This window comes from Mobula hypostoma, chromosome X1 (assembly GCF_963921235.1).
Source record: "Mobula hypostoma chromosome X1, sMobHyp1.1, whole genome shotgun sequence".
Taxonomy (NCBI): Eukaryota; Metazoa; Chordata; class Chondrichthyes; order Myliobatiformes; family Myliobatidae; genus Mobula; species Mobula hypostoma.
Genome location: NC_086128.1, coordinates 69,313,399 through 69,340,775, shown reverse-complemented (window position 1 = coordinate 69,340,775; position 27,377 = coordinate 69,313,399). Strand labels below are relative to the sequence as shown.

General features: G+C 50.5%; 1 protein-coding gene across 3 annotated transcripts in view; it reads left to right on the top strand.

Annotated features, from left to right (window-relative positions):
* Positions 1 to 27,377, top strand: part of LOC134340119 (zinc finger protein Aiolos-like) — a 289,201-nt gene that overhangs the window by 140,961 nt on the left and 120,863 nt on the right. For 2 of the 3 annotated variants that reach the window (XM_063036991.1, XM_063036988.1), the window contains exon 4: positions 24,607 to 24,852. In XM_063036991.1, coding sequence (XP_062893061.1) covers positions 24,607 to 24,852 — 246 coding nt within the window. The remainder of the gene's footprint in view (positions 1 to 24,606; positions 24,853 to 27,377) is intronic. The other variant, XM_063036990.1, reaches the window with a different exon arrangement.

The following is a 27,377-nucleotide window of genomic DNA, read 5'->3' as shown; positions in this document are numbered from 1 at the left end:
CATTCATTGGTTTATTGGCAAGTTCCATTCATTGGCAAGTCTCATTCATTGGAAAGTCCCTTTCATTGCTTTATTTACAAGTCCCATTGATTGGGTTATTGGCAAGTCTCATTCATTAGTTTATTGGCAAGTCTCATTCATTGGTTATTGGCAAGTCTCATTCATTAGTTTATTGGCAAGTCTCATTCATTGGGTTATTGGCAAGTCCCATTCATTGGGTAATTGGCGGGACCGATGGCGGGGTTGCCGCCTGGGATCGGTCGTGGTGAGGACGAGGCCAGAAGCAATGGTGTTGTCTGTTTTCAGCCGCCCAGGAGAGAGGCGTCAGAGTCGGTGCCCTCCACCGGGGGGCAGTGTAGCACAGTGTCCAAGCTGGGCTTGGTGCTGCTCTCCAGTGTCTGCTCGGTGGAAGGCGAGCTGTATCGTGCTCGACTGTAGACCGATGGACTCAAAGACAATGGGGGGTCCGGGGAAAGGTAGGAGTTCTGGTGAAGGGGCTTGTCATGGTCCATTCTGGGGAGGGCGGGGTGCGCAGCTCACTCACCTTCGGTCCCCACCGGACGCTCAGCTCTCACCCGTGGCTCTGAGTAACCATCTGCATGTGACAGCGGCCACACCCTGGTACACCGCTTCCACAGGCGGGCTAAACCAGGCGAGGGTAGCCGGCAGCCCTCACGGTCCTCATACCTCAGTGAGATAGGGACGTGCCTGTCCCAGCATGCGAAGTCAGCTCTGGCGGACTGAGCGGATGAGGTCTACAGTGAGATCTGACAGCCAGGAATACGGCTCTGCAACGCTCCGCGGAGAGCGAAGGGCGTGACGAGGCAGAGGAGATGTCATGGTCGCCCACCGCAACCGAGGAAGACCCCTAGTTTGTGACAACTACTCGTACCACTAGACCTGGACTTCCGAGGTTAAGAGAGGATGGACTACCCCAGTCCAACGGCTTTTTCGATTTAAAAACTCTCTCCCACAGCTCTCCTGTCATCGTTGACGGACAGCTGCCATATGTGCGATATGTTGTGTGTGACTGTCGGTACTGTGCTTTGCACTCTGATCCCAGAGTAATGCCCGTTTCATTTGGCTGTATTCATGGGTATTCACATCTGGTTAAATGATAATTAAATTTCGACTTAAATATTTAGCAGGTCGGGCAGCATCTGGGGGGAGAGAAGCAGTTAATGTCTCAGGTCCAGACGTTGGAGAGGGTTCAGAGAAGATTCACTAGAATGATTCCGGGAATGAGAGGGTTAACATATGAGGAACGTTTGTCCGCTCTTGGACTGTACTCCTTGGAGTTTAGAGGAATGAGGGGAGACCTCACAGAAACATTTCGAATGTTAAAAGGCATGGACAGAGTGGATGTGGCAAAGTTGTTTCCCATGATGGGGGAGTCTAGTACGAGAGGGCATGACTTAAGGATTGAAGGGCGCCCATTCAGAACAGAAATGCAAAGAAATTTTTTTGAGCCAGAGGGTGGTGAATCTGTGGAATTTGTTGCCACGGGCGGCAGTGGAGGCCAAGTCATTGGGTGTATTTAAGGCAGAGATTGATAGGTATCTGAGTAGTCAGGGCATCAAAGGTTATGGTGAGAAGGCGGGGGAGTGGGACTAAATGAGAGAATGGCCGACTTCTGCTCCTTTGTCTCATGGTCTTCTCTGTCAAACAATTCTCTATTCTATAACATTTGGCCCTTCGAGCCAGCACCGCCATTCACTGTGATCATGGCTGATCATCCACAATCAGTATCCAGTTCCTGCCTTATCCCCATAGATTGGGTTATTGGCAAGTCCCATTCATTGGGTTTGATTCCGCTATCTTTAAGAGCTCTATCCATCTCTTTCTTGAAAGCATCCAGAGACTTGGCCTCCACAGCCTTCTGGGGCAGAGCATTCCATACATCCACCACTCTCTGGGTGAAAAAGTTTTTCCTCAACTCTGTTCTAAATGGCCTACCCCTTATTCTCAAACTGTGGCCTCTGGTTTTGGACTCACCCATCAGCGGGAACATGCTTCCTGCCTCTAGCGTGTCCAATCCCTTAATAATCTTAGATGTTTCAATCAGATCCCCTCTCAGCCTTCTAAATTCCAGCGTATACAAGCCCAGTCGCTCCAATCTTTCAACATATGACAGTCCCGCCATCCCGGGAATTAACCTTGTGAACCTATGCTGCACTCCCTCAATAGCAAGAGTGTCCTTCCTCAAATTTGGAGACCAAAACTGCAGACAATACTCCAGGTGTGGTCTCACCAGGGCCCTGTACAGCTGCAGAAAGACCTCTTTGCTCTTATACTCAATTCCCCTTGTTATGAAGGCCAGCATGCCATTAGCTTGCTTCACTGCCTGCTGTACAAAGCGAGTACGTATCTGTCAGAATAAAGAGCCAGGATAATTGAGGCCCTGGTTAAGAAAAAGAAAGGAAGTGCATAACAGGTACAGGCAGGCAGGAACAAATGAGGAGTACGAAAAATGCAAGTGGACACTAAAGGGAAATCAGAAGGGCTAAAAGAAGACATGACGTTGCTCCAGCAGACAAGGTGAAGGAGAGTCCTGAGGGTGTCTATTAAGAGCAAAACGATAGCAGGGGATGTAATTGGTCCTCTGGAAGATTTGAGTGGTGGGGCCAGAAGACAGTGGGAGATATTAAATAGATTTGTTGTACCTGTATTTACTCGGGAAGCAGACGCTGAGTCTACAGATGTGAGGCAAAGCTATAGATCTGAGGAGGAGGAGAAGACGACGGCGCGACGCAGCGCGCGCGGCCACTCCGGTGAACGGTATCTGTTATCTGTCAAGCAGGGTGCCGTGCACAATCCTGATTTGATGGAGGCAGACGTGAGGGAACGGAGGAACATCTGGAGAAACTTCTGAGATACCTGCTTCGCTGCCGCTGCTGCTGTGTGATCCGGAATCTCCGGAGGGGAAGGCCCCGAGTCCTCGGCTTTGCCTGTTGCTCGGCGGCCGGGGCGGGGTCGAAGCGCTCGGTGCTCGGTGTCGGACGGCTGGTCAGAGGCTCAAAGTTTTCGGACGGACTCAGAGTCGGCTGTGGCCGGGTGCACCCAATGCATCGACAGTTGTCGGCACCTGGAGGTTTAAGGCAGGGAGTTTCTCCATTTTACCGCCTACTATCGGGAGTCGATCAGAACTTAGAGACTTTTTTTTTAAACCGTTCCCATGGTCTGCTCTTTATCAAATTAGGGTATTGCTGTGCACTGCTGTAACTAGATGTTATAATTATGTGGTCTTGTCAGTGTTAGTCTTTGGTTTGTCCTGTTTTATTTTGTGATATCACTCCGGAGGAACATTGTATCATTTCTTAATGCATGCATGCATTTCCAAATGACAATAAACGAGGACTGAGTGTCCTCACAATCTAATGTAAGCAGCAATGAGTTCATGGGCCCTCGACAGATTACAGATGAGGAGGCGTTTGCTGTCTTGAGGCAAATTAGGGTGGATAAATCCCCAGGGCCTGACAATGTGTTCCTTTGGGCCCTGTGGGAGGCAAGTGCAGGAACTGCAGGGGCCCCTGCGGAGATATTTTGAACTTCCTTCACCATGGGTGGGGTGCCGGAGGGTTGGAGAATAGCCAGCGTTTTCCTGTTGTTGAAGAAAGGATCTAAATAGAAACCAGGAAGTTACAGGCTGGTGAGGCTGACATCGGTAGTGGGAAAGTTATTGGAAGGTATTCTCTGGGGCTGGATATGTGGGTATCTGAATAGACAGAGACTGGTTAGGGATTGTCATCATGGCTTCGTGCGTCCTACCAATCTTACCGGATTTTTCGAGGAAGTTATCAGGAAAGCTAATGAAGGCCAGGCACTGGACGTTGTCTGCGTGGACTTTAGCAGGGCCTTTGACAAGGTCTCACTTGGGAGGCTGGTCGAAGAGGTTGAGTTGCTCGACATTGAGGACGAGGTCGTAATTTGGTTTAGGGGATTTTCTGTTTTTATTTCAGATTTACATCGTCTGCAATATTTAGTATGTCATTCAGTTTGGTGGCTTTTCAAAGAACGTTTTAAAACCTTACCTCATAAAATAGATTTTTTTTCAGTGTGTACAGTACAGCGCGAAAGTCCTAGGCACATGTTAAAAAAAACTATGTAAATCGAAGATGCTTTCAAAGATAATGAAATGGAAAGTTTCTAAATATCAAAAAAAATACTATAAAGAGCAGTAAACAGTAAAAACCTAAATCCAACCAATTTCTGCGGCCACCCTTTGCCTTTAAAACTGCTTCCAGTTCTCTTCGGTACACCGCCGTGCAGTTTTATAAGCAAATCGGCCGGGAGGTTGTTCCGAGCATCTTGGAGAACTTGCCATAGTTCATCTGCTGTCTTTGTCTGCCTCGCTTGCTTCTGTCTCTCCAGGGAATCCCAGGCGGCCCAGGTGATGTTGAGATCAGGGCTCTGTGGAGGCCGTACTATCTGAAAGCCATTTAAGGTATCTAGGGTGTCTTAAGGCTTCCTTGCACGGCGCAGTAATTCTGTCAGAAATTGGTTCTGCTGCTTGGAGTCGTGGAGTCATAGAAAACTATGGTACAGAAACAGGCCCTTCTGCCCATCTAATCCGTGCCAAACCGCTTAAACTGCCTACTCCCACAAAACCTACAATCCATGCACCTTTCCGACTTCTCTTAAACAATGAAGTCGAGCTCATTCTGCACCACTTGCACTAGCAGCTCGTTCCCGGCTCTCTGAGTGAAGAAGTTTCCCTTAAACATTTCATTTTCCCCCTTGAACCCGTGACCTCCAGTTGTAGTTCCACCCAACCTCAGTGGAAAAAAGCCTGCCTGTACCCCTCATAATTTTGTATGCCTCTATTAAATCCCTCAGTCTCCTACGCTCCAGGGAATAATGTCCGAACCTATTCAAACTTTCCCTATAACTCAAGTCCTCCAGTCCCGGTAAATCTTCTCTGCACTCTTTCAACCTTGCTTACATCTTTCCTGTAGGTGGGCGACCAAAGCTGCACCCAAGACTCCAAATTAGGCCTCACCAACGTGTTATTTAACTTCAGCATAATACCCCACTCCTCTGATAACTTGCCGCCTTTGCTGAGAGAGATCACTGATGCAGTTCAGCGATTGTTTGCGTAGCCGCTGTTCCCCTGCCCAGCCTCGTATTATTCACACAGCGAGTGTCAGTTAGCTTTTTTGACCACAGTGGTATTGGGTGGATCTTGTACACAAGTTCTCATCAGCCATCAGATATTCACTCTGCACACATCCAAACTAGGTAGTGGACCACAAGTCAACTGAATGCGGAGAGCAGCAGACTTTCAAGTTGACTTGCCAACCTCTTCCACGTAGGCTGAGCTCACCAAGACTTCTTGAAATGAAAGTCAACTGCGAGCCCGTTCCTTTTTGCAGTGGTTTAGTCACGCTTTGGGTGAGCTTCCTGCCGGATTGCGGATTCCTCCGCTTTCTGCTGCCAAGGTTTCTTTCAGCCATTCCTACCGACAGGGGAAGGGGCAAAGGTGGGCTACTGGCGCCTTGACACCAGGGGCTCGTCAGCCGTGGTCGTCCAGGAGAGGGAAAGCTTTGATCTCAACCCTCCACTATACCCACTCGCGGGGAAGGCTTCGGGAGTAAGTAGTAATGTGTAAATTATGCCAGGAAATAAGTCCAGGACCAGCCTATTGGCTCAGGGTATCTGACCCTCCAAGGGAGGAGTTGTAAAGTTTGATGGCCACAGGCAGGAATGACTTCCTATGACGCTCTGTGTTGCATCTCGGTGGAATGAGTCTCTGACTGAATGTACTCCTGTGCCCACCCAGTAGATTATGTAGTGGATGGGAGACATTGTCCAAGATGGCATGCAACTTGGACAGCATCCTCTTTTCAGACACCACCGTCAGAGAGTCCAGTTCCATCCCCACAACATCACTGGCCTTACGAATGAGTTTGTTGATTCTGTTGGTGTCTGCTACCCTCAGCCTGCTGCCCCAGCACACAACAGCAAACATGATCGCACTGGCCACCACAGACTGGTAGAACATCCTCAGCATCGTCCGGCAGATGTTAAAGGACCTCAGTCTCCTCAGGAAATAGAGGCGGCTCTGACCCTTCTTGTAGACAGCCTCAGTCTTTGACCGAGTTATTGCCGAGTGGGTGCTGCATGATGGCGTTGTTGCTGACGCCTTCCATTACTTTGCTGATGGTTGAGAGTAGGCTGATAGGGCAGTAACTGGCTGGGTTGGACTTGTCCTGTGACTGGGGTACAGGACATACCTGGGCAATTTTCCATCTTGCCGGGTAGAAGCCGGTGTTGTAGCTGTATTGGAGCAACTTGGCTAGCAGCGCGACAAGTTGTGGAGCCCAAGTCTTCGGGATATTGCTGGGATTTCGTCTGGGGCCCATACCCCTCGCGGTATCCAGTGCTTTCAGCTGTTTCTTGATGTCACGTGGAGTGAATCGGATTGGCTTCGGTGGTAGAAATGAAACTGCTGAGTATCTTCTAAATGGATGGAAAATACAAAAACAGACAAAGTGCCGAGTGATTTGGGAGTCCTTGTGCGGGATTCCATAAAGGTTAATTTGCAGGTTGAGTCTGGGGTGAGGAAGGCAAATCATAGTCATAGTCATACTTTATTGATCCCAAGGGAAATTGGGTTTCGTTACAGTTGCACCAACCAAGAATAGAGCATAAATACAGCAATATAAAACTACAAATAATTAAATAATAATATGTAAATTATGCCCAGGACCAGCCTATCGGCTCAGGGTGTCTGACCCTCCAAGGGAGGAGTTGTAAAGTTTGATGGCCACAGGCAGGAATGACTTCCTATGACGCTCTGTGTTGCATCTCGGTGGAATGAGTCTCTGGCTGAATGTACTCCTGTGCCCACCCAGTACATTATGTAGTGGATGGGAGACATTGTCCAAGATGGCATGCAACTTGGACAGCATCCTCTTTTCAGACACCACCGTCAGCAACGCGCTTTACTGTACCAGCAGCCTGGGCTCTATTCACACTGCTGACTCTGAGGAGTTTGTACGCTCTCCCCGTGACCCGCGTGGGTTTCCTCCGGGGCTGGGGGGGGGGGCCACGTCGCAAGGCTGCGCCGGTTGGTAGGCTGACTGGTCGTTGTCAGTCGTCCCGTGACTAGGGTTGCCGGTGGTGGGGGTCTCGAAGGGCGAAGAGGGCCTATTCCGCACCGCATCTCAATAAACAGATTAACAAAGAAATAGATTCCCGCGACGCTGCCGGTGCTGAGCCACATCGGCCTCCACCGTTCCTTTGGGTTAGACCATAAGACAAAGGAGCAGAAGTCGGCCATTCGGCCCATCGAGTCTGCTCCGCCATTTTATCATGAGCTGATCCATTCTCCCATTTAGTCCCACTCCCCCGCCTTCTCACCATAACCTTTGATGCCCTGGCTACTCAGATACCTATCAATCTCTGCCTTAAATACACCCAATGACTTGGCCTCCACTGCTGTCCGTGGCAACAAATCCCATAGATTCACCACCCTCTGGCTAAAAAAAATTCCTTCTCATGTCTGTTCTGAATGGGCACCCTTCAATCCTTAAGTCATGCCCTCTTGTACTAGACTCCCCCATCATGGGAAACAACTTTGCCACGTCCACTCTGTCCATGCCTTTCAACATTCAAAATGTTTCTATGAGGTCTCCCCTCATTCTTCTAAACTCCAAGGAATACAGTCCAAGAGCGGACAAACGTTCCTCATATGTTAACCCTCTCATTCCCGGAATCATTCCCGTGACTCTTCTCTGCACCCTCTCCAACGTCAGCACATCCTTTCTTAAATAGGGAGCCCAAAACTGCCCACAGTACTCCAAGTGAGGTCTCACCAGCGCCTTATAGAGCCTCAACATCACATCCCTGCTCCTATACTCTATTCCTCTAGAAATGAATGCCGTGTGGAGAGGGGGAGTCTGCTACGTGGGCAACAGCTCGCTCTCCATATCATGCCACCATAGCTAGCGTATCACGTAGACAGCCGGGACGCAGTGCCCGTGGTTGATCTCCGAGCAGCAGAAGGCCTCAGCAGTGCAGCTGAGAGCAGCAATTCAGCACCGGGGAGAATGGGAGAAGGACAGATCTGGCCGGTTACCGAGTTTGGGCTGCACCAGTGTTCTGCCACTTTGTGTTGATCCTTCAGTTCAGTGCATCAGTACGGGCAACTGGAATAGGTTATCGAACATTAAACATCCACAGGGGACTGTCTTGTCTCCCTTTCTCTTCACCATTTACACCTCGGACTTCAACTACTGCACAGAGTCTTGTCATCTTCAGAAGTTTTCTGATGACTCTGCCACAGCTGGATGCATCAGCAAGGGAGACGAGGCTGAGTACAGGGCTACGGTAGGAAACTTTGTCACATGGTGTGAGCAGAATTATCCACAGCTTAATGTGAAAAAGACTAAGGAGCTGGTGGTAGACCTGAGGAGAGCTAAGGTACCGGTGACCCCTGTTTCCATCCAGGGGGTCAGTGTGGACATGGTGGAGGATTACAAATACCTGGGGATACGAATTGACAATAAACTGGACTGGTCAAAGAACACTGAGGCTGTCTACAAGAAGGGTCAGAGCCGTCTCTATTTCCTGAGGAGACTGAGGTCCCTTAACATCTGCCGGATGATGCTGAGGATGTTCTACGAGTCTGTGGTGGCCAGTGCGATCATGTTTGCTGTTGTGTGCTGGGGCAGCAGGCTGAGGGTAGCAGACACCAACAGAATCAACAAACTCATTCGTAAGGCCAGTGATGTTGTGGGGATGGAACTGGACTCTCTGACGGTGGTGTCTGAAAAGAGGATGCTGTCCAAGTTGCATGCCATCTTGAACAATGTCTCCCATCCACTACATAATGTACTGGGTGGGCACAGGAGTACATTCAGCCAGAGACTCATTCCACCGAGATGCAGCACAGAGCGTCATAGGAAGTCATTCCTGCCTGTGGCCATCAAACTTTACAACTCCTCCCTTGGAGGGTCAGACACCCTGAGCCAATAGGCTGGTCCTGGACTTATTTCCTGGCGTAATTTACATATTATTATTTAATTATTTATGGTTTTATTACTATTTAATTATTTATGGTGCAACTGTAACGAAAACCATTTCCCCCGGGATCAATATGGCTATGACTATCAAACTGCCGTGTTGCTACACCCCTCCCTGGCTCAGTTGAGAGTCTCTGTGCATTTCGTGGGAGGATTTGAGTAATCCCTGCACACTTAGTACAGGTCAGAAGTGTACAAGACCATAAGACGTTTACTCCGCCTGGGCTGAATTCAGGCTGAGGCTGTGAGGCGGCTCTGGGCTTCATGTCTGGGGTTAGGGACATTCGTCCCGAATACAATTTGCTCACCTTTGTTGTTAGCACGATTTGTTTTCTTCTTCCCTCTCCGCACGCTTTGGGCGTTGGTCAGATTCTTTAACTGGGTTTCTTCTGGGTTTCTTTGTATAGTGGCTGCCTGTTAGGAGACAAATCTCAAGGTTGTGCAGTGTATACATACTTTTGATAACAAATGTACTTTGAACTTTGAAGATACAGTGGTGTGCAAAAGTTTGGGCACCCCTGGTCAAAATTTCTGTTACTGTGAGTAGCTAAGTGAGGAAAAGATGAACTGATTTCCAAACGGCATAAAGTTAAAGATGACATATTTCTTTAATATTTTAAGCAAGAAAACTTTTTTATTTCCATCTTTTTACAGTTTCAAAATAACAAAAAAGGAAAAGGGCCCAAAGCAAAAGTTTGGGTACCCTGCATGGCAGTAGTCAGTAACACCCCCTTTTGGCAAGTATCACAGCTTTTTGTGGCCAGCTGAGAGTCTTTCATTTCTTGTTTGGGGGATTTTTGCCCATTCTTCCTTGCAAAAAGCTTCTAGTTCTGTGAGATTATTGGGCCGTCGTGCATGCACTGCGCTTTTGAGGTCTATCCACAGATTAGAACCTAGAACATAAAGCATAGAATAGTATAGCACAGTACAGTCCCTTCGGCCCACAATGTTGTGCTGACCCTCAAACCCTCCCTCCCATATAACCCCCCCCATCTTAAATTCCTCCATATACCTGTCTAGTAGTCTCTTAAACTTCACGAGTGTATCTGCCTCCACCACTGACTCAGGCAGTGCATTCCACGCACCAACCACTCTCTGAGTAAAAAAACCTTCCTCTAATATCCCCCTTGAACTTCCCACCCCTTAAAGCCATGTCCTCTTGTATTGAGCAGTGGTGCCCTGGGGAAGAGGTGCTGGCTATCCACTCTATCTGTTCCTCTTAATATCTTGTATACCTCTATCATGTCTCCTCCCATCCTCCTTCTCTCCAAAGAGTAAAGCCCTAGCTCCTTTAATCTCTGATCATAATCCATACTCTCTAAACCAGGCAGCATCCTGGTAAATCTCCTCTGTACCCTTTCCAATGCTTCCACATCCTTCCTATAATGAGGCGACCAGAACTGGACGCAGTACTCCAAGTGTGGCCTAACCAGAGTTTTATAGAGCTGCATCATTACATCGCGACTCTTAAACTCTATCCCTCGACTTATGAAAGTTAACACCCCATAAACTTTCTTAACTACCCTATCCACCTGTGAGGCAACTTGCAGGGATCTGTGGACGTGTACCCCGAGATCCCTCTGCTCCTCCACACTACCAAGTATCCTGCCATTTACTTTGTACTCTGCCTTGGAGTTTGTCCTTCCAAAGTGTACTACCTCACACTTCTCCGGGTTGAACTCCATGTGCCATTTCTCAGCCCACTTCTGCATCCTATCAATGTCTCTCTGCAATCTTTGACAATCCTCTACACTATCTACAACACCACCAACCTTTGTGTCTTCTGCAAACTTGCCAACCCACCCTTCTACCCCCACATCCAGGTCGTTAATAAAAATCACGAAAAGTAGAGGTCCTAGAACCGATCCTTGTGGGACACCACTAGTCACAATCCTCCAATCTGAATGTACTCCCTCCACCACGACCCTCTGCTTTCTGCAGGCAAGCCAATTCCTAATCCATCCGGCCAAACTTCCCTGGATCCCATGCCTTCTGACTTTCTGAATAAGCCTACCGTGTGGAACCTTGTCAAATGCCTTACTAAATTCCATGTAGATCACATCCACTGCACTACCCTCATCTATATGCCTGGTCACCTCCTCAAAGAACTCTATCAGGCTTGTTAGACACGATCTGCCCTTCACAAAGCCATGCTGACTGTCCCTGATCAGACCATGATTCTCTAAATGCCTGTAGATCCTATCTCTAAGAATCTTTTCCAACAGCTTTCCCACCACAGATGTAAGGCTCACTGGTCTATAATTACCTGGACTATCCCTACTACCTTTTTTGAACAAGGGGACAATATTCGCCTCCCTCTAATCCTCTGGTACCATTTCCGTGGACATGAGGACATAAAGATCCTAACCAGAGGCTCAGCAATCTCTTCCCTCACCTCGTGGAGCAGCCTGGGGAATATTCCATCAGGCCCCAGGGACTTATCCATCCTAATGTATTTTAACAACTCTAACACCTCCTCTCCCTTAATATCAACATGCTCCAGAACATCAACCTCACTCATATTGTCCTCACCGTCATCAAGTTCCCTTACATTGGTGAATACTGAAGAGAAGTATTCATTGAGGACCTCGCTCACTTCCACAGCCTCCAAGCACAGCTTCCCACCTTTATCTCTAATTGGTCCTACCTTCACTCCTGTCATCCTTTTGTTCTTCACATAATTGAAGAATGCCTTGGAGTTTTCCTTTACCCTACTCGCCAAGGCCTTCTCATGCCCCCTTCTTAAGCTCCTTTCTTGCTACCCTATATTCCTCAATAGACCCATCTGATCTTGCTTCTTAAACCTCATGTATGCTGCCTTCTTCCACCTGACTAGATTTTCCACCTCACTTGTTACCCATGGTTCCCTCACCCTACCATTCTTTATCTTCCTCACCGGGACAAAATTATCCCTAACCTCCTGCAAGAGATCCCTAAATGTCGACCACATGTCCATCGTACATTTTCCTGCAAAATCATCATCCCAATTCACACCCGCAAGTTCTAGCCTTATAGCCTCATAATTTGCCCTTCCCCAATTAAAAATTTTCCTGTCCTCTTTGATTCTGTCCTTTTCCATGATAATGCTAAAGGCCAGGGAGTGGTGGTCACTGTCCCCCAGATGCTCACCCACTGAGAGATCTGTGACCTGACCCGGTTTGTTACCTAATACTAGATCTAGTATGGCATTCCCCCTAGTCAGCCTGTCAACAAACTGTGACAGGAATCTGTCCTGGACACGCTTAACAAACTCTGCCCCATCTAAACCCTTGGAACTAATCAGGTGCCAATCAATATTAAGGAAGTTAAATTCACCCATGATAACAACCCTATTATTTTTGCACCTTTCCAAAATCTGCCTCCCCATCTGCTCCTCTGTATCTCTGCTGCTACCAGGGGGCCTATAGAATACCCCCAATAGAGTAACTGCTCCCTTCCTGTTCCTGACTTCCACCCATACTGACTCAAAAGAGGATCCTGCTATATTACCCACCCTTTCTGTAGCTGTAATAGTATCCCTGACCAGTAATGCCACCCCTCCTCCCCTTTTTCCACCCTCTCTATCCCTTTTAAAGCACTGAAATCCAGGAATATTGAGAATCCATTCCTGCCCTGGTGCCAGCCAAGTCTGTGTAATGGCCACTACATCATAATTCCATGTATGTATCCAAGCTCACAGTTCATCACCTTTGTTCCTGATGCTTCTTGCATTGAGGTACACACATTTCAGCCTTTCTACCTTACTGTCTTTACACCGTTTATTCTGCTTCTCTTTCCTCAAAGCCTCTCTATATGTTAGATCTGGCTTTACTCCATGCACTTGTTTCACTGCTCTATGGCTCTGGGTCCCATTCCCCTTGCAAATTAATTTAAACCCTCTCGAACCATGCTAGCAAACCTACCTGCAAGGATATTGCTCCCCCTCGAGTTCAGGTGCAACCTATCCAATCTGTACAGGTCCCACCTTCCCCAGAAGAGATCCCAATGATCCAAAATCTAAAACCCTGCTCCTTGCACCAACTTCTCAGCCACGCATTCAACTGCCATCTCCTCCAATTCTCACCATCACTATCACGTAGCATAGATTCTCGATGTTGTTTAAGTCAGGGGACTGTGAGGGCCATGGCCAAACCTTCAGCTTGCGCCTCTTGAGGTAGTCCATTGTGGATTTTGAGGTGTGTTTGGGATCATTATCCTGTTGTAGAAGCCATCCTCTTTTCATCTTCAGCTTTTTTACAGATGGTGTGATGTTTGCTTCCAGAATTTGCTGGTATTTAATTGAATTCATTCTTCCCTCTACCAGTAAATATTCCCCGTGCCACTGACCGCAACACAAGCCCAAAGCATGATCGATCCACCCCTGTGCTTAACAGTTGGTTCTCTTCATGAAATTCTGCACCCTTTTTTCTCCAAACATACCTTCACTCATTGCGGCCAAAAAGTTCAAAGGAACATCTAAACAAGCCTGATGCATTTTGGAAACAAGTCCTGTGGACTGACGAAGTTAAAATAGAACTTAATGATCCTAAACACACCTCAAAATCCACAATGGACTGCCTCAAGAGGCACAAGCTGAAGGTTTTGCCATGGTCCTCACAGTCCCCCGACCTAAACATCATGGAAAATCTGTGGATAGACCTCAAAAGAGCAGTGCATGCAAGATGGCCCAAGAATCTCACAGAACTAGAAGCCTTTTGCAAGGAAGAATGGGCAAAAATCCCCCAAACAAGAAGTGAAAGACTTAGCTGGCTACAAAAAGCATTTACAAGCTGCGAATACTTGCCAAATGGGATGTTACTAAGTATTGCCATGCAGGGTGCCCAAACTTTTGCTTTGGGCCCTTTTCCTTTTTTGTTACTTTGAAACTGTAAAAGATGAAAATAAAAAAAGTTTTCTTGCTTAAAATATTAAAGAAATGTGTCATCTTTAACGTTATGCCTTTTGGAAAGCAGGTCATCTTTTGCTCACTTAGCTATTCACAGTAACAGAAATTTTGGCCAGGGGTGCCCAAACTTTTGCACGCCACTGTATAGGAGCAGAAACGGGCCATTCAGCCCATCGAGCGTGCTCCACCATTCCATCACGGCTGATTTACTATCCCTCTCAACCACATTCTTCTGCCTTCTCCCCCCCGTGACCTTTGCGTCCTGACCAATTGAGAACCTACCACCCTCCACATTAAATACACCCATTGACTTGACCTCCACGGCCGCCTGTGGCGATGAATTCCACTGACTCACCACCCTCTGGCTGAAGAAATTCCTCATCGTCTCGCTTCAAAGGGACGTCCTTTTACTCTGAGGTTGTGCCAGCCAGGACACGCTCTCTTCTCGCTGCTGCCATCAGGTAGAAGGTTCAAAGAGCCTCAGGATTCTTACCGCCAGGTTCAAGAGCAGTCACTACCGAAGTTCAAGGTGAACTTTATTATCAGGAGTGCATACGTGTCACCACATACAACTCCTGTGGGCATCCTCAGCAAATCTGTAGAACGGTAACTGTAAACAGGATCAATGCACTCTGCAAATGCAAATATAAATAAATACCAAAATAAATAACGGGCATGCAATAACGATGTTACAGAGTCCTTACATGAGTGCAGTTATCCCCTTTTGTTCAAGGTCCTGATGGTTGAGGGGTAGTAACTGTCCCTAAACCTGGTGGTGTGGGACCTGAGGCTCCTATGCCTCCTTCCTGATGGCTGAGGGGGTAATAACTGTTCCTGAACCTGGTGGTGTGAGTCCTGAGGCTCCTGTACCTCCTCCCTGATGGTTGAGGGGTAATAACTGTTCCTGAACCTAGTGGTGTGGGTCCTGAGGCTCCTGTACCTCCTTCCTGATGGTTGAGGGGTAATAACTGTTCCTGAACCTGGTGGTGTGGGACCTGAGGCTCCGGTACCTCCTTCCTGATGGTTGAGGGATAATAACTGTTCCTGAACCTGGTGGTGTGGGACCTGAGGCTCCTGTACCTCCTTCCTGATGGTTGAGGGGTAATAACTGTTCCTGAACCTGGTGGTGTGGGGCCTGAGGCTCCTGTACCTCCTTCCTGATGGTTGAGGGGTAATAACTGTTCCTGAACCTAGTGATGTGGGGCCTGAGGCTCCTGTACCTCCTTCCTGATGGTTGAGGGGTAATAACTGTTCCTGAACCTGGTGGTGTGGGACCTGAGGCTCCGGTACCTCCTTCCTGATGGTTGAGGGATAATAACTGTTCCTGAACCTGGTGGTGTGGGACCTGAGGCTCCTGTACCTCCTTCCTGATGGTTGAGGGGTAATAACTGTTCCTGAACCTGGTGGTGTGGGGCCTGAGGCTCCTGTACCTCCTTCCTGATGGTTGAGGGGTAATAACTGTTCCTGAACCTGGTGGTGTGGGGCCTGAGGCTCCTGTATGGCAGCAGTGAGAGAAGAGCATGGCCTGGGTGGTGAGGATCTTTGATGGTGGATGCTGGTTTTCTACAGCAATGTTTCATGTAGATGTGCTCAATGGTTGGGAGGGTTTTACCCGTGATGTACCGGGCTGAATCCACAACCTTTTGTAGGATTTTCTGCTCAAAGGCATTGGTGTTCCTGTACCAGGCCGTAATGCAGCCAGTCAGTACACTTTCCACCACACATCTACAGAAGTCTGGCAAAGTTTTCGATGACATGCTGAACCTCTGCAGACGCCTGAGGAAGATAAGCGTCGTCATGCTTTCTTTGCAATTATATTTATATGATGGGTCCAGGACAGGTCCTCTGAGATAGTGACACCCAGGAATTCAAAGTTACTGACCCTCCCCACCTCTGATCCTCCGATGATTACTGGCTCATGGACCTCTGGTTTCCCTCTCCTGAAATCTACGATCAGTCCCTCGGTCTTGGAGACATTGAGGAAGAAAGAGGTTGTTGTTATTACACCACTCAGCCAAGTTTTCAGTCTCCCCCCTCAATGCTTCCTGAGAAAACTAAAGAAATTTGGTCTGTCCCCTAAAACTCTCACTCATTTTTATAGATACACCGTAGAAAGCATTCTTCCAGGGTGCATCACAACCTGGTATGGAAGTTGTCCTGTCCAAGATCAGAAGAAGCTGCAGAAGATCGTGAGCACATCACACAAACCAATCTTCTGTCCGTGGACTCACTTTACACTGCACGCTATCAGAGCAGTGCTGCCAGGATAATCAATGACACGACCCACCCAGCCAACACACTTTTCCTCCCTCTTCCCTCCGGGAGAAGGCTCAGGAGCTTGAAGACTCATACGGCCAGATTTGGGAACAGCTTCTTTCCAACTGTGATAAGACTGCTGAACGGATCCTGACCCGGATCTGGGCCATACCCTCCAAATATCCAGACCTGCCTCTCATTTTTTTTTGCACTACCTTACTTTCCGTTTTTCTATTTATGATTTATAATTTAAATTTTTAATATTTACTACTTTTTACTATATCTAGTATTTAATATTTATAATCCGGGGAGTGGGAAGCGCAGAATCAAATATCGCTATGATGATTGTACGTTCTAGTATCAATTGTTTGGTGACAATGAAGTATAAAGTATGGTGATTCATCGCCACCTTTGATACGGCCCACAGCAGTGGTGTCGTCAGCAAACTTGTATATGGTGTTGGAGCTGTGCTTAGCTACACAGTCAGAGGTGTAAAGCGAACAGAGTGGGGGGCCAAGTACACTTCCTGTGCTGATGGAGAATGTGAAGGAGATGTTTCCGCCAATCTGAACTGACTGGGGTCTACAAGTGAGGAAATCTATGCTCCAATTGCACAGGGAGGTATTGAGGCCCAGGTCATGGAATTCACTGATTAGATTAGAGTGGGTGATGGTGTCAAACGCCGAGATGTAGTCGATAAAGAGCATCCTGATGTATGCGTCTTTGCTGTCCTGATGTTCCAGGGTTGGGCGAAGAGCCAACGAGATGGTATCTGCTACGGACGGGTTGCTCCAGTAGGCAAATTGGAGCGGATCCAAGTCGCCACTCAGGCAGGGGCCAATGTGCTTTAATACCAGCCTCTCAAAAGACTTCCTCACCGTGGATGTAAATGCCATTGGGCGATAGTCATTTAGACAGTATATCACGCTCTTCTTGGGCACTGGTACGATTGACGCCCGCTTGAAGCAGGTGCGTGCCACACACTGTCGGAGCGAGAGGTTGAGGATCTCCGTGAATGCACCAGCCAGTTGATCTGCACTGGTCTTCAGTAATTGGCTGGGTACACTGTCCGGACCGGGTACTTTCCTTGGATTTACTCTCTTGAAGGCAGCCAGACGTCACCTTCAGGTACTGAGACCAAAGGACCGTCAGGAGACAGAGGTTGTGTGTGATGGTTCTTCCCTGTTCTGCTGGTCAGAGCAAGCAGAGCCCATTGAGTTCATCGGGGATCGGAGTTCTGCTGTCCCCGATCTTGCAAGATCTGGCTTTCCAGGAGGTTATGTCATTCAAACCCTGCTACTGAGCATCCCTCGTTGATTCCGGTCTGGTCCGGAATCTCCACGTCGCCCGAGAGATGACCTTCTGGAGATCATACCTGCACCTCTCGATCTCCAGACGCGAAAGCCTTTGGTCCGGTTCTCAGCGATTCTGGATTTCGTGCTTCAGTCAGGGCTCCTGATTGGGGAAAGCCCTGAATGACTTTATGGGGGCGCACGCATCCACAGCTGCTTTATAATGACCCCTCAGCCACCAAGCTCTTGAACAAAAGGGGTTAACTACACTCACTCGTTGAAATGTTCCCACAACCGATGATCTCACTTTCTCGTTGCTTATTGCTAATTATTTAGATTTGCATTTTGCAGTTTTTGTTGTCTCCTGCACTCTGGTTGATCTTTCATTGATCCTGTTACAGTCACTATTCTGTAGATTTGCTGAGTGTGCCCACAGCAAAATGAAAATGAATTTATAAGGTGACATAGATGTACTCTGATAATAAAATTTACTTGAACTTTGGTTCAAGGCACTCACCCAATTGGGAACATCCTTTCCACATCCACTCTATCTGTGCCCTCTGGTCTGAGACTCCCCGACTGTAGGAAACATCCTCTCCACATCCACTCTATCTGTGTCCTCTGGTCCTAGAGTCCCCCACTATAGGAAACATCCTCTGCACATCCACTCTATCTGCATCCTCTGGTTCTAGACTCCCCACTATAGGAAACATCCTCTGCACATCCACTTCATCTGTGTCCTCTGGTCCTAGACTCCCTCACTATAGGAAACATCCTCTCCACATCCACTCTATCTGTGTCCTCTGGTCCTAGACCCCCCCCCCCCCCCGCCCACTGCAGGAAACATCCTCTCCACATCCACTCTATCTGTGTCCTCTGGTCCTAGACTCCCCGACTGTAGGAAACATCCTCTGCACATCCACTCAATCTGTGTCCTCTGGTCCTAGACTCCCCCACTATAGGAAACATCCTCTCCACATCCACTCTATCTGTGCCCTCTGGTCCTAGACTCCCCCACTGTAGGAAACATCCTCTCCACATCCACTCTATCTGTGCCCTCTGGTCCCAGACTCCCCCACTGTAGGAAACATCCTCTCCACATCCACTCTATCTGTGCCCTCTGATCCTAGACTCCCCCCACTATAGGGAACATCCTCTCCACACCCACTCTATCTGTGTCCTCTGGTCCTAGACTCCCCCACTACAGGAAACACCCTCTCCACATCCACTCTATCTGTGTCCTCTGGTCCTAGACTCCCCCACTACAGGAAACATCCTCTCCGCATCCACTCTATCTGTGCCCTCTGATCCTAGACTCCCCCACTATAGGAAACATCCTCTCCACATCCACTCTATCTGTGTCCTCTGGTCCTAGACTCCCCCACTATAGGAAACATCCTCTCCTCATCCACTCTATCTGTGTCCTCTGGTCCTAGACTCCCCCACTATAGGAAACATCCTCTCCACATCCACTCTATCTGTGCCCTCTGGTCCCAGACTCCCCCACCATGGGACACATCCTCTCCACATCCACTCTATCTCTGCCCTCTGGTCCTAGACTCTCCCACCATGGGACACATCCTCTCCACACCCACTCTATCTGTGTCCTCTGGTCCTAGACTCCCCCACTATAGGAAACATCCTCTCCACACCCACTCTATCTGTGTCCTCTGGTCCTAGACTCCCCCACTACAGGAAACACCCTCTCCACATCCACTCTATCTGTGTCCTCTGGTCCTAGACTCCCCCCACTATAGGGAACATCCTCTCCACACCCACTCTATCTGTGTCCTCTGGTCCTAGACTCCCCCCACTATGGGAAACATCCTCTCCACACCCACTCTATCTGTGTCCTCTGGTCCTAGACTCCCCCACTACAGGAAACACCCTCTCCACATCCACTCTATCTGTGTCCTCTGGTCCTAGACTCCCCCACTACAGGAAACATCCTCTCCGCATCCACTCTATCTGTGCCCTCTGGTCCTAGACTCCCCCACTATAGGAAACATCCTCTCCACATCCACTCTATCTGTGTCCTCTGGTCCTAGACTCCCCCACTATAGGAAACATCCTCTCTTCATCCACTCTATCTGTGTCCTCTGGTCCTAGACTCCCCCACTATAGGAAACATCCTCTCCACATCCACTCTATCTGTGCCCTCTGGTCCCAGACTCCCCCACCATGGGACACATCCTCTCCACATCCTCTCTATCTGTGCCCTCTGGTCCTAGACTCTCCCACCATGGGACACATCCTCTCCACACCCACTCTATCTGTGTCCTCTGGTCCTGGACTCCCCCACTATAGGAAACATCCTCTCCACACCCATTCTATCTGTGTCCTCTGGTCCTAGACTCCCCCACCATGGGACGCATCCTCTCCACACCCACTCTATCTGTGTCCTCTGGTCCTAGACTCCCCCACCATGGGACACATCCTCTCCACACCCACTCTATCTGTGTCCTCTGGTCCTAGACTCCCCCACCATGGGACACATCCTCTCCACACCCACTCTATCTGTGTCCTCTGGTCCTAGACTCCCCGACTGTAGGAAACATCCTCTGCACATCCACTCAATCTGTGTCCTCTGGTCCTAGACTCCCCCACTATAGGAAACATCCTCTCCACATCCACTCTATCTGTGCCCTCTGGTCCTAGACTCCCCCACTGTAGGAAACATCCTCTCCACATCCACTCTATCTGTGCCCTCTGGTCCCAGACTCCCCCACTGTAGGAAATATCCTCTCCACATCCACTCTATCTGTGCCCTCTGATCCTAGACTCCCCCACTGTAGGAAACATCCTCTCCACATCCACTCTATCTGTGCCCTCTGGTCCCAGACTCCCCCACTGTAGGAAACATCCTCTCCACATCCACTCTATCTGTGCCCTCTGATCCTAGATTCCCCCCACTATAGGGAACATCCTCTCCACATCCACTCTATCTGTGTCCTCTGGTCCTAGACTCCCCCACTACAGGAAACATCCTCTCCGCATCCACTCTATCTGTGCCCTCTGATCCTAGACTCCCCCACTATAGGAAACACCCTCTCCACATCCACTCTATCTGTGTCCTCTGGTCCTAGACTCCCCCACTATAGGAAACATCCTCTCCACATCCACTCTATCTGTGCCCTCTGGTCCCAGACTCCCCCACCATGGGACACATCCTCTCCACATCCACTCTATCTCTGCCCTCTGGTCCTAGACTCTCCCACCATGGGACACATCCTCTCCACACCCACTCTATCTGTGTCCTCTGGTCCTAGACTCCCCCACTATAGGAAACATCCTCTCCACACCCACTCTATCTGTGTCCTCTGGTCCTAGACTCCCCCACTACAGGAAACACCCTCTCCACATCCACTCTATCTGTGTCCTCTGGTCCTAGACTCCCCCACTACAGGAAACACCCTCTCCACATCCACTCTATCTGTGTCCTCTGGTCCTAGACTCCCCCACTACAGGAAACATCCTCTCCGCATCCACTCTTATCTGTGCCCTCTGGTCCTAGACTCCCCCACTACAGGAAACATCCTCTCCGCATCCACTCTATCTGTGCCCTCTGGTCCTAGACTCCCCCAGTATAGGAAACATCCTCTCCACATCCACTCTATCTGTGCCCTCTGGTCCCAGACTCCCCCACCATGGGACACATCCTCTCCACATCCTCTCTATCTGTGCCCTCTGGTCCTAGACTCTCCCACCATGGGACACATCCTCTCCACACCCACTCTATCTGTGTCCTCTGGTCCTGGACTCCCCCACTATAGGAAACATCCTCTCCACACCCATTCTATCTGTGTCCTCTGGTCCTAGACTCCCCCACCATGGGACGCATCCTCTCCACACCCACTCTATCTGTGTCCTCTGGTCCTAGACTCCCCCACCATGGGACACATCCTCTCCACACCCACTCTATCTGTGTCCTCTGGTCCTAGACTCCCCCACCATGGGACACATCCTCTCCACACCCACTCTATCTGTGTCCTCTGGTCCTAGACTCCCCGACTGTAGGAAACATCCTCTGCACATCCACTCAATCTGTGTCCTCTGGTCCTAGACTCCCCCACTATAGGAAACATCCTCTCCACATCCACTCTATCTGTGCCCTCTGGTCCTAGACTCCCCCACTGTAGGAAACATCCTCTCCACATCCACTCTATCTGTGCCCTCTGGTCCCAGACTCCCCCACTGTAGGAAATATCCTCTCCACATCCACTCTATCTGTGCCCTCTGATCCTAGACTCCCCCACTGTAGGAAACATCCTCTCCACATCCACTCTATCTGTGCCCTCTGGTCCCAGACTCCCCCACTGTAGGAAACATCCTCTCCACATCCACTCTATCTGTGCCCTCTGATCCTAGATTCCCCCCACTATAGGGAACATCCTCTCCACATCCACTCTATCTGTGTCCTCTGGTCCTAGACTCCCCCACTACAGGAAACATCCTCTCCGCATCCACTCTATCTGTGCCCTCTGATCCTAGACTCCCCCACTATAGGAAACACCCTCTCCACATCCACTCTATCTGTGTCCTCTGGTCCTAGACTCCCCCACTATAGGAAACATCCTCTCCACATCCACTCTATCTGTGCCCTCTGGTCCCAGACTCCCCCACCATGGGACACATCCTCTCCACATCCACTCTATCTCTGCCCTCTGGTCCTAGACTCTCCCACCATGGGACACATCCTCTCCACACCCACTCTATCTGTGTCCTCTGGTCCTAGACTCCCCCACTATAGGAAACATCCTCTCCACACCCACTCTATCTGTGTCCTCTGGTCCTAGACTCCCCCACTACAGGAAACACCCTCTCCACATCCACTCTATCTGTGTCCTCTGGTCCTAGACTCCCCCACTACAGGAAACACCCTCTCCACATCCACTCTATCTGTGTCCTCTGGTCCTAGACTCCCCCACTACAGGAAACATCCTCTCCGCATCCACTCTTATCTGTGCCCTCTGGTCCTAGACTCCCCCACTACAGGAAACATCCTCTCCGCATCCACTCTATCTGTGCCCTCTGGTCCTAGACTCCCCCAGTATAGGAAACATCCTCTCCACATCCACTCTATCTGTGCCCTCTGGTCCCAGACTCCCCCACCATGGGACACATCCTCTCCACATCCTCTCTATCTGTGCCCTCTGGTCCTAGACTCTCCCACCATGGGACACATCCTCTCCACACCCACTCTATCTGTGACCTCTGGTCCTGGACTCCCCCACTATAGGAAACATCCTCTCCACACCCATTCTATCTGTGTCCTCTGGTCCTAGACTCCCCCACCATGGGACGCATCCTCTCCACACCCACTCTATCTGTGTCCTCTGGTCCTAGACTCCCCCACCATGGGACACATCCTCTCCACACCCACTCTATCTGTGTCCTCTGGTCCTAGACTCCCCGACTGTAGGAAACATCCTCTGCACATCCACTCAATCTGTGTCCTCTGGTCCTAGACTCCCCCACTATAGGAAACATCCTCTCCACATCCACTCTATCTGTGCCCTCTGGTCCTAGACTCCCCCACTGTAGGAAACATCCTCTCCACATCCACTCTATCTGTGCCCTCTGGTCCCAGACTCCCCCACTGTAGGAAACATCCTCTCCACATCCACTCTATCTGTGCCCTCTGATCCTAGACTCCCCCACTGTAGGAAACATCCTCTCCACATCCACTCTATCTGTGCCCTCTGGTCCCAGACTCCCCCACTGTAGGAAACATCCTCTCCACATCCACTCTATCTGTGCCCTCTGATCCTAGACTCCCCCCACTATAAGCAACATCCTCTCCACATCCACTCTATCTGTGTCCTCTGGTCCTAGACTCCCCCACTACAGGAAACATCCTCTCCGCATCCACTCTATCTGTGCCCTCTGATCCTAGACTCCCCCACTATAGGAAACACCCTCTCCACATCCACTCTATCTGTGTCCTCTGGTCCCAGACTCCCCCACCATGGGACACATCCTCTCCACATCCACTCTATCTCTGCCCTCTGGTCCTAGACTCTCCCACCATGGGACACATCCTCTCCACACCCACTCTATCTGTGTCCTCTGGTCCTAGACTCCCCCACTATAGGAAACATCCTCTCCACACCCACTCTATCTGTGTCCTCTGGTCCTAGACTCCCCCACTACAGGAAACACCCTCTCCACATCCACTCTATCTGTGTCCTCTGGTCCTAGACTCCCCCACTACAGGAAACACCCTCTCCACATCCACTCTATCTGTGTCCTCTGGTCCTAGACTCCCCCACTACAGGAAACATCCTCTCCGCATCCACTCTATCTGTGCCCTCTGGTCCTAGACTCCCCCACTACAGGAAACATCCTCTCCGCATCCACTCTATCTGTGCCCTCTGGTCCTAGACTCCCCCACTATAGGAAACATCCTCTCCACATCCACTCTATCTGTGTCCTCTGGTCCTAGACTCCCCCACTATAGGAAACATCCTCTCCTCATCCACTCTATCTGTGTCCTCTGGTCCTAGACTCCCCCACTATAGGAAACATCCTCTCCACATCCACTCTATCTGTGCCCTCTGGTCCCAGACTCCCCCACCATGGGACACATCCTCTCCACATCCACTCTATCTGTGCCCTCTGGTCCTAGACTCTCCCACCATGGGACACATCCTCTCCACACCCACTCTATCTGTGTCCTCTGGTCCTGGACTCCCCCACTATAGGAAACATCCTCTCCACATCCACTCTATCTGTGCCCTCTGGTCCCAGACTCCCCCACCATGGGACACATCCTCTCCACACCCACTCTATCTGTGTCCTCTGGTCCTAGACTCCCCCACCATGGGACACATCCTCTCCACACCCACTCTGTCGAGTGGTCGTGTACTCCTCATACATTAACCCTTTCATTCCCGGGATCATTTGCATGAATCTACTCTGGAGCCTCTCCAGTGCCAGCAAGTCTTTTCTCAGTAGACGAGGCACCCAAATCTTCTCACTGCATTCCCAGGTGCCTTTATAAAGCCTCACCGTCACATCCTTACTGCGTGAGACAGGCCGTGAAGACGTGAAATCAATTTTTATTTAAAAATAAAAGTAGCTTTTCATGCAACTTTCACTCACGGGCGGAAAGGTAAAAGTCGTTTCCTTGCTGGTTGCTCCGCAGGCGTTGCCAAGGCAGCGTACCACGACGGCGAAGAGGCCCTGGACCTCAGGGAAGACGGCTGCCAGCCGGGCGAATACGGGGGCGCCGACAGCAGTGGCCTGGCGGAGAGCGAGGGCGATCACTTCAGCCGCCAGTCATCTACAGTCGATGGTATTAGAACAGCTAATGGAAAACTGACATGTGATATCTGTGGACTCTCCTGTGTCGGACCTAATGTCCTCATGGTACACAAGCGAAGCCACACTGGTAATTGGTGTTCCTCAAATTAAAGCAAAGCACAGTACTGTAAACATACAGCGAAGCCAATTTAAGTACATAACGTTTGAACAAATATCACACTTCAGTGTTGATTTAATTGTCTTGCACGGCGGGCGACCGTGGGGGAGGGGGTTCAGCTGTTGAACAGGCTCCTCTGCGAGGTCCCAGCGTCCACAGGCCCTTTCCAGCCAAGCTGGCAGACGACACCCACGCTTGCCCGCTTCATTCAGTCGTGCTGGGATAAGCAAGGCGTGGTAGACATTGGTGGCGAGCTCCCCAGTGGGACCCTCCTGCTTCAAGGCAGTCATGGCCTCTGGCCTCTCCCCGGTGCCCCCTCCTCCTTCCCCTTCTCACCTGGTCCACTCTGCTCTCCTGTCAGATTCCTTCTTCTCCAGCCCTTTTACCTTCACTTCAACCACCCAGCTCCCCCCTCACCTGGTCTCACCTATCAGCACATCTTCCTCCCCCCTCCCCCTTCCACCCACCTCCCTCAGCTTGTCCTCCTCCCCCTTCCACCCACCCACCCACCTTCCCCTTCACCTGGTCTCACCTGTCCTCACCTGTCACCTGTCAGCTTGTCCTCCTCCCCTTCCTCATCCACCCACCTTCCTCCTTCCCCCTCACCTGGTCTCACCTATCAGTTTGTCCTCCTCCCCTCCCCCACCCACCTTCCCCCTCACCTGTCACCTGTCAGCTTGTCCTTCTCACCCAACCACCCACCCACCCACCTTTCCCCTCACCTGGTCTCAGCTGTCAGCTTGTCCTCATCCCCCTCCCCCCGCACCCACCTTCCCCCTCACCTGTCAGCTTGTCGTCACCCACCTTCTCCCTCACCTGTCACCTGTCAGCTTGTAATCTCCCCCTCCCCCATCCACCCACCTTCCCCCTCACCTGCTCTCACCTGTCAGCTTGTAATCTCCCCCTCCCCCACCCACCTTCACCCTCACCTGGTCTCACCTGTCACCTGTCAGCTTGTCCTCCTCACCCAACCACCCACCCACCTTTCCCCTCACCTGTCACCTGTCAGCTTGTAATCTCCCTACCCACCCACCTTCCCCCTCACCTGTCAGCTTGTAATCTCCCCCTCCCCCACCCACCTTCCTGCTCACCTGCTCTCACCTGTCAGCTTGTCCTCCTCCCCTCCCCCACCCACCCACCTTCCCCTTCACCTGGTCTCACCTGTCACCCGTCAGCTTATCCTCCTCCCCTCCCCCACCCACCTTCCCCCTCACCTGGTCTCACCTGTCAGCTTGTCTTCCTTCTCCTCCCTCCCACCTTCTTATTCTGGCTTCTTCCCCCTTCCTTTCCAGTCCCGATGAAGGGTCTCGGCCTGAAACATCGACTGTTTATTCTCTCCATAGACGCTGCCTGACCTGCTGAGTTCCTCTAGCTCTGTGTGTGTGTGTGTGTGTGTGTGTGTGTGTGTGTGTGACATTGGAGGAGGTTTTTGTCCCGGGGGGGTGGATTAGGGATTGAAGCAAGTGCCCCTCCGGAGGTTCTGTGAAGGCCACATCACAGCTTTAGGCGAGCTTCGTACTTCGTGAAGGTGTGACCGTTCAAAGCGGCGTGGAAAGTGCACTTATTTCCCTGGCGATACTCGCCTCTGAGCAGAGAGATTGTGTGCAGGTGCTGGAAATCCAGAGCAACACACGCAAAATGCTGGAGAAACTCAGCAGGTCAGGCAGCGTCTGTGGAAAAGAGTAAACAGTCGACATTTCGGACCAAGACCCTTCATCAGCGCTGGAAAGGAAGGGGGAAGAAGTCAGAATCAAAAGGTTGGGCGGAAGGGGAAGGAGGACGGACAGCAGGGAGAGGTGATAGGTGGAAAAGACAAAGGCTTGAGAGGGAGGGATCTGATTGGAGAGGAGAGTGGGCCGTGGGAGAAAGGGGAGGAGGAGGGGACCCAGGGGGAGGTGATAGGTGGAAAAGACAAAGGCTTGAGAGGGAGGGATCTGATTGGAGAGGAGAGTGGGCCGTGGGAGAAAGGGGAGGAGGAGGGGACCCAGGGGGAGGTGATTGGTGGAAAAGACAAAGGCTTGAGAGGGAGGGATCTGATTGGAGAGGAGAGTGGGCCGTGGGAGAAAGGGGAGGAGGAGGGGACCCAGGGGGAGGTGATAGGTGGAAAAGACAAAGGCTTGAGAGGGAGGGATCTGATTGGAGAGGAGAGTGGACCAGGGGAGAAAGGGGAGGAGGAGGGGCACCAGGGGGAGGTGATTGGTGGAACAGACAAAAGGCTTGAGAGGGAGGGATCTGATTGGAGAGGAGAGTGGACCAGGGGAGAAAGGGGAGGAGGAGGGGACCCAGGGGGAGGTGATAGGTGGAAAAGACAAAGGCTTGAGAGGGAGGGATCTGATTGGAGAGGAGAGTGGGCCGTGGGAGAAAGGGGAGGAGGAGGGGACCCAGGGGGAGGTGATTGGTGGAAAAGACAAAGGCTTGAGAGGGAGGAATCTGATTGGAGAGGAGAGTGGGCCGTGGGAGAAAGGGGAGGAGGAGGGGACCCAGGGGGAGGTGAT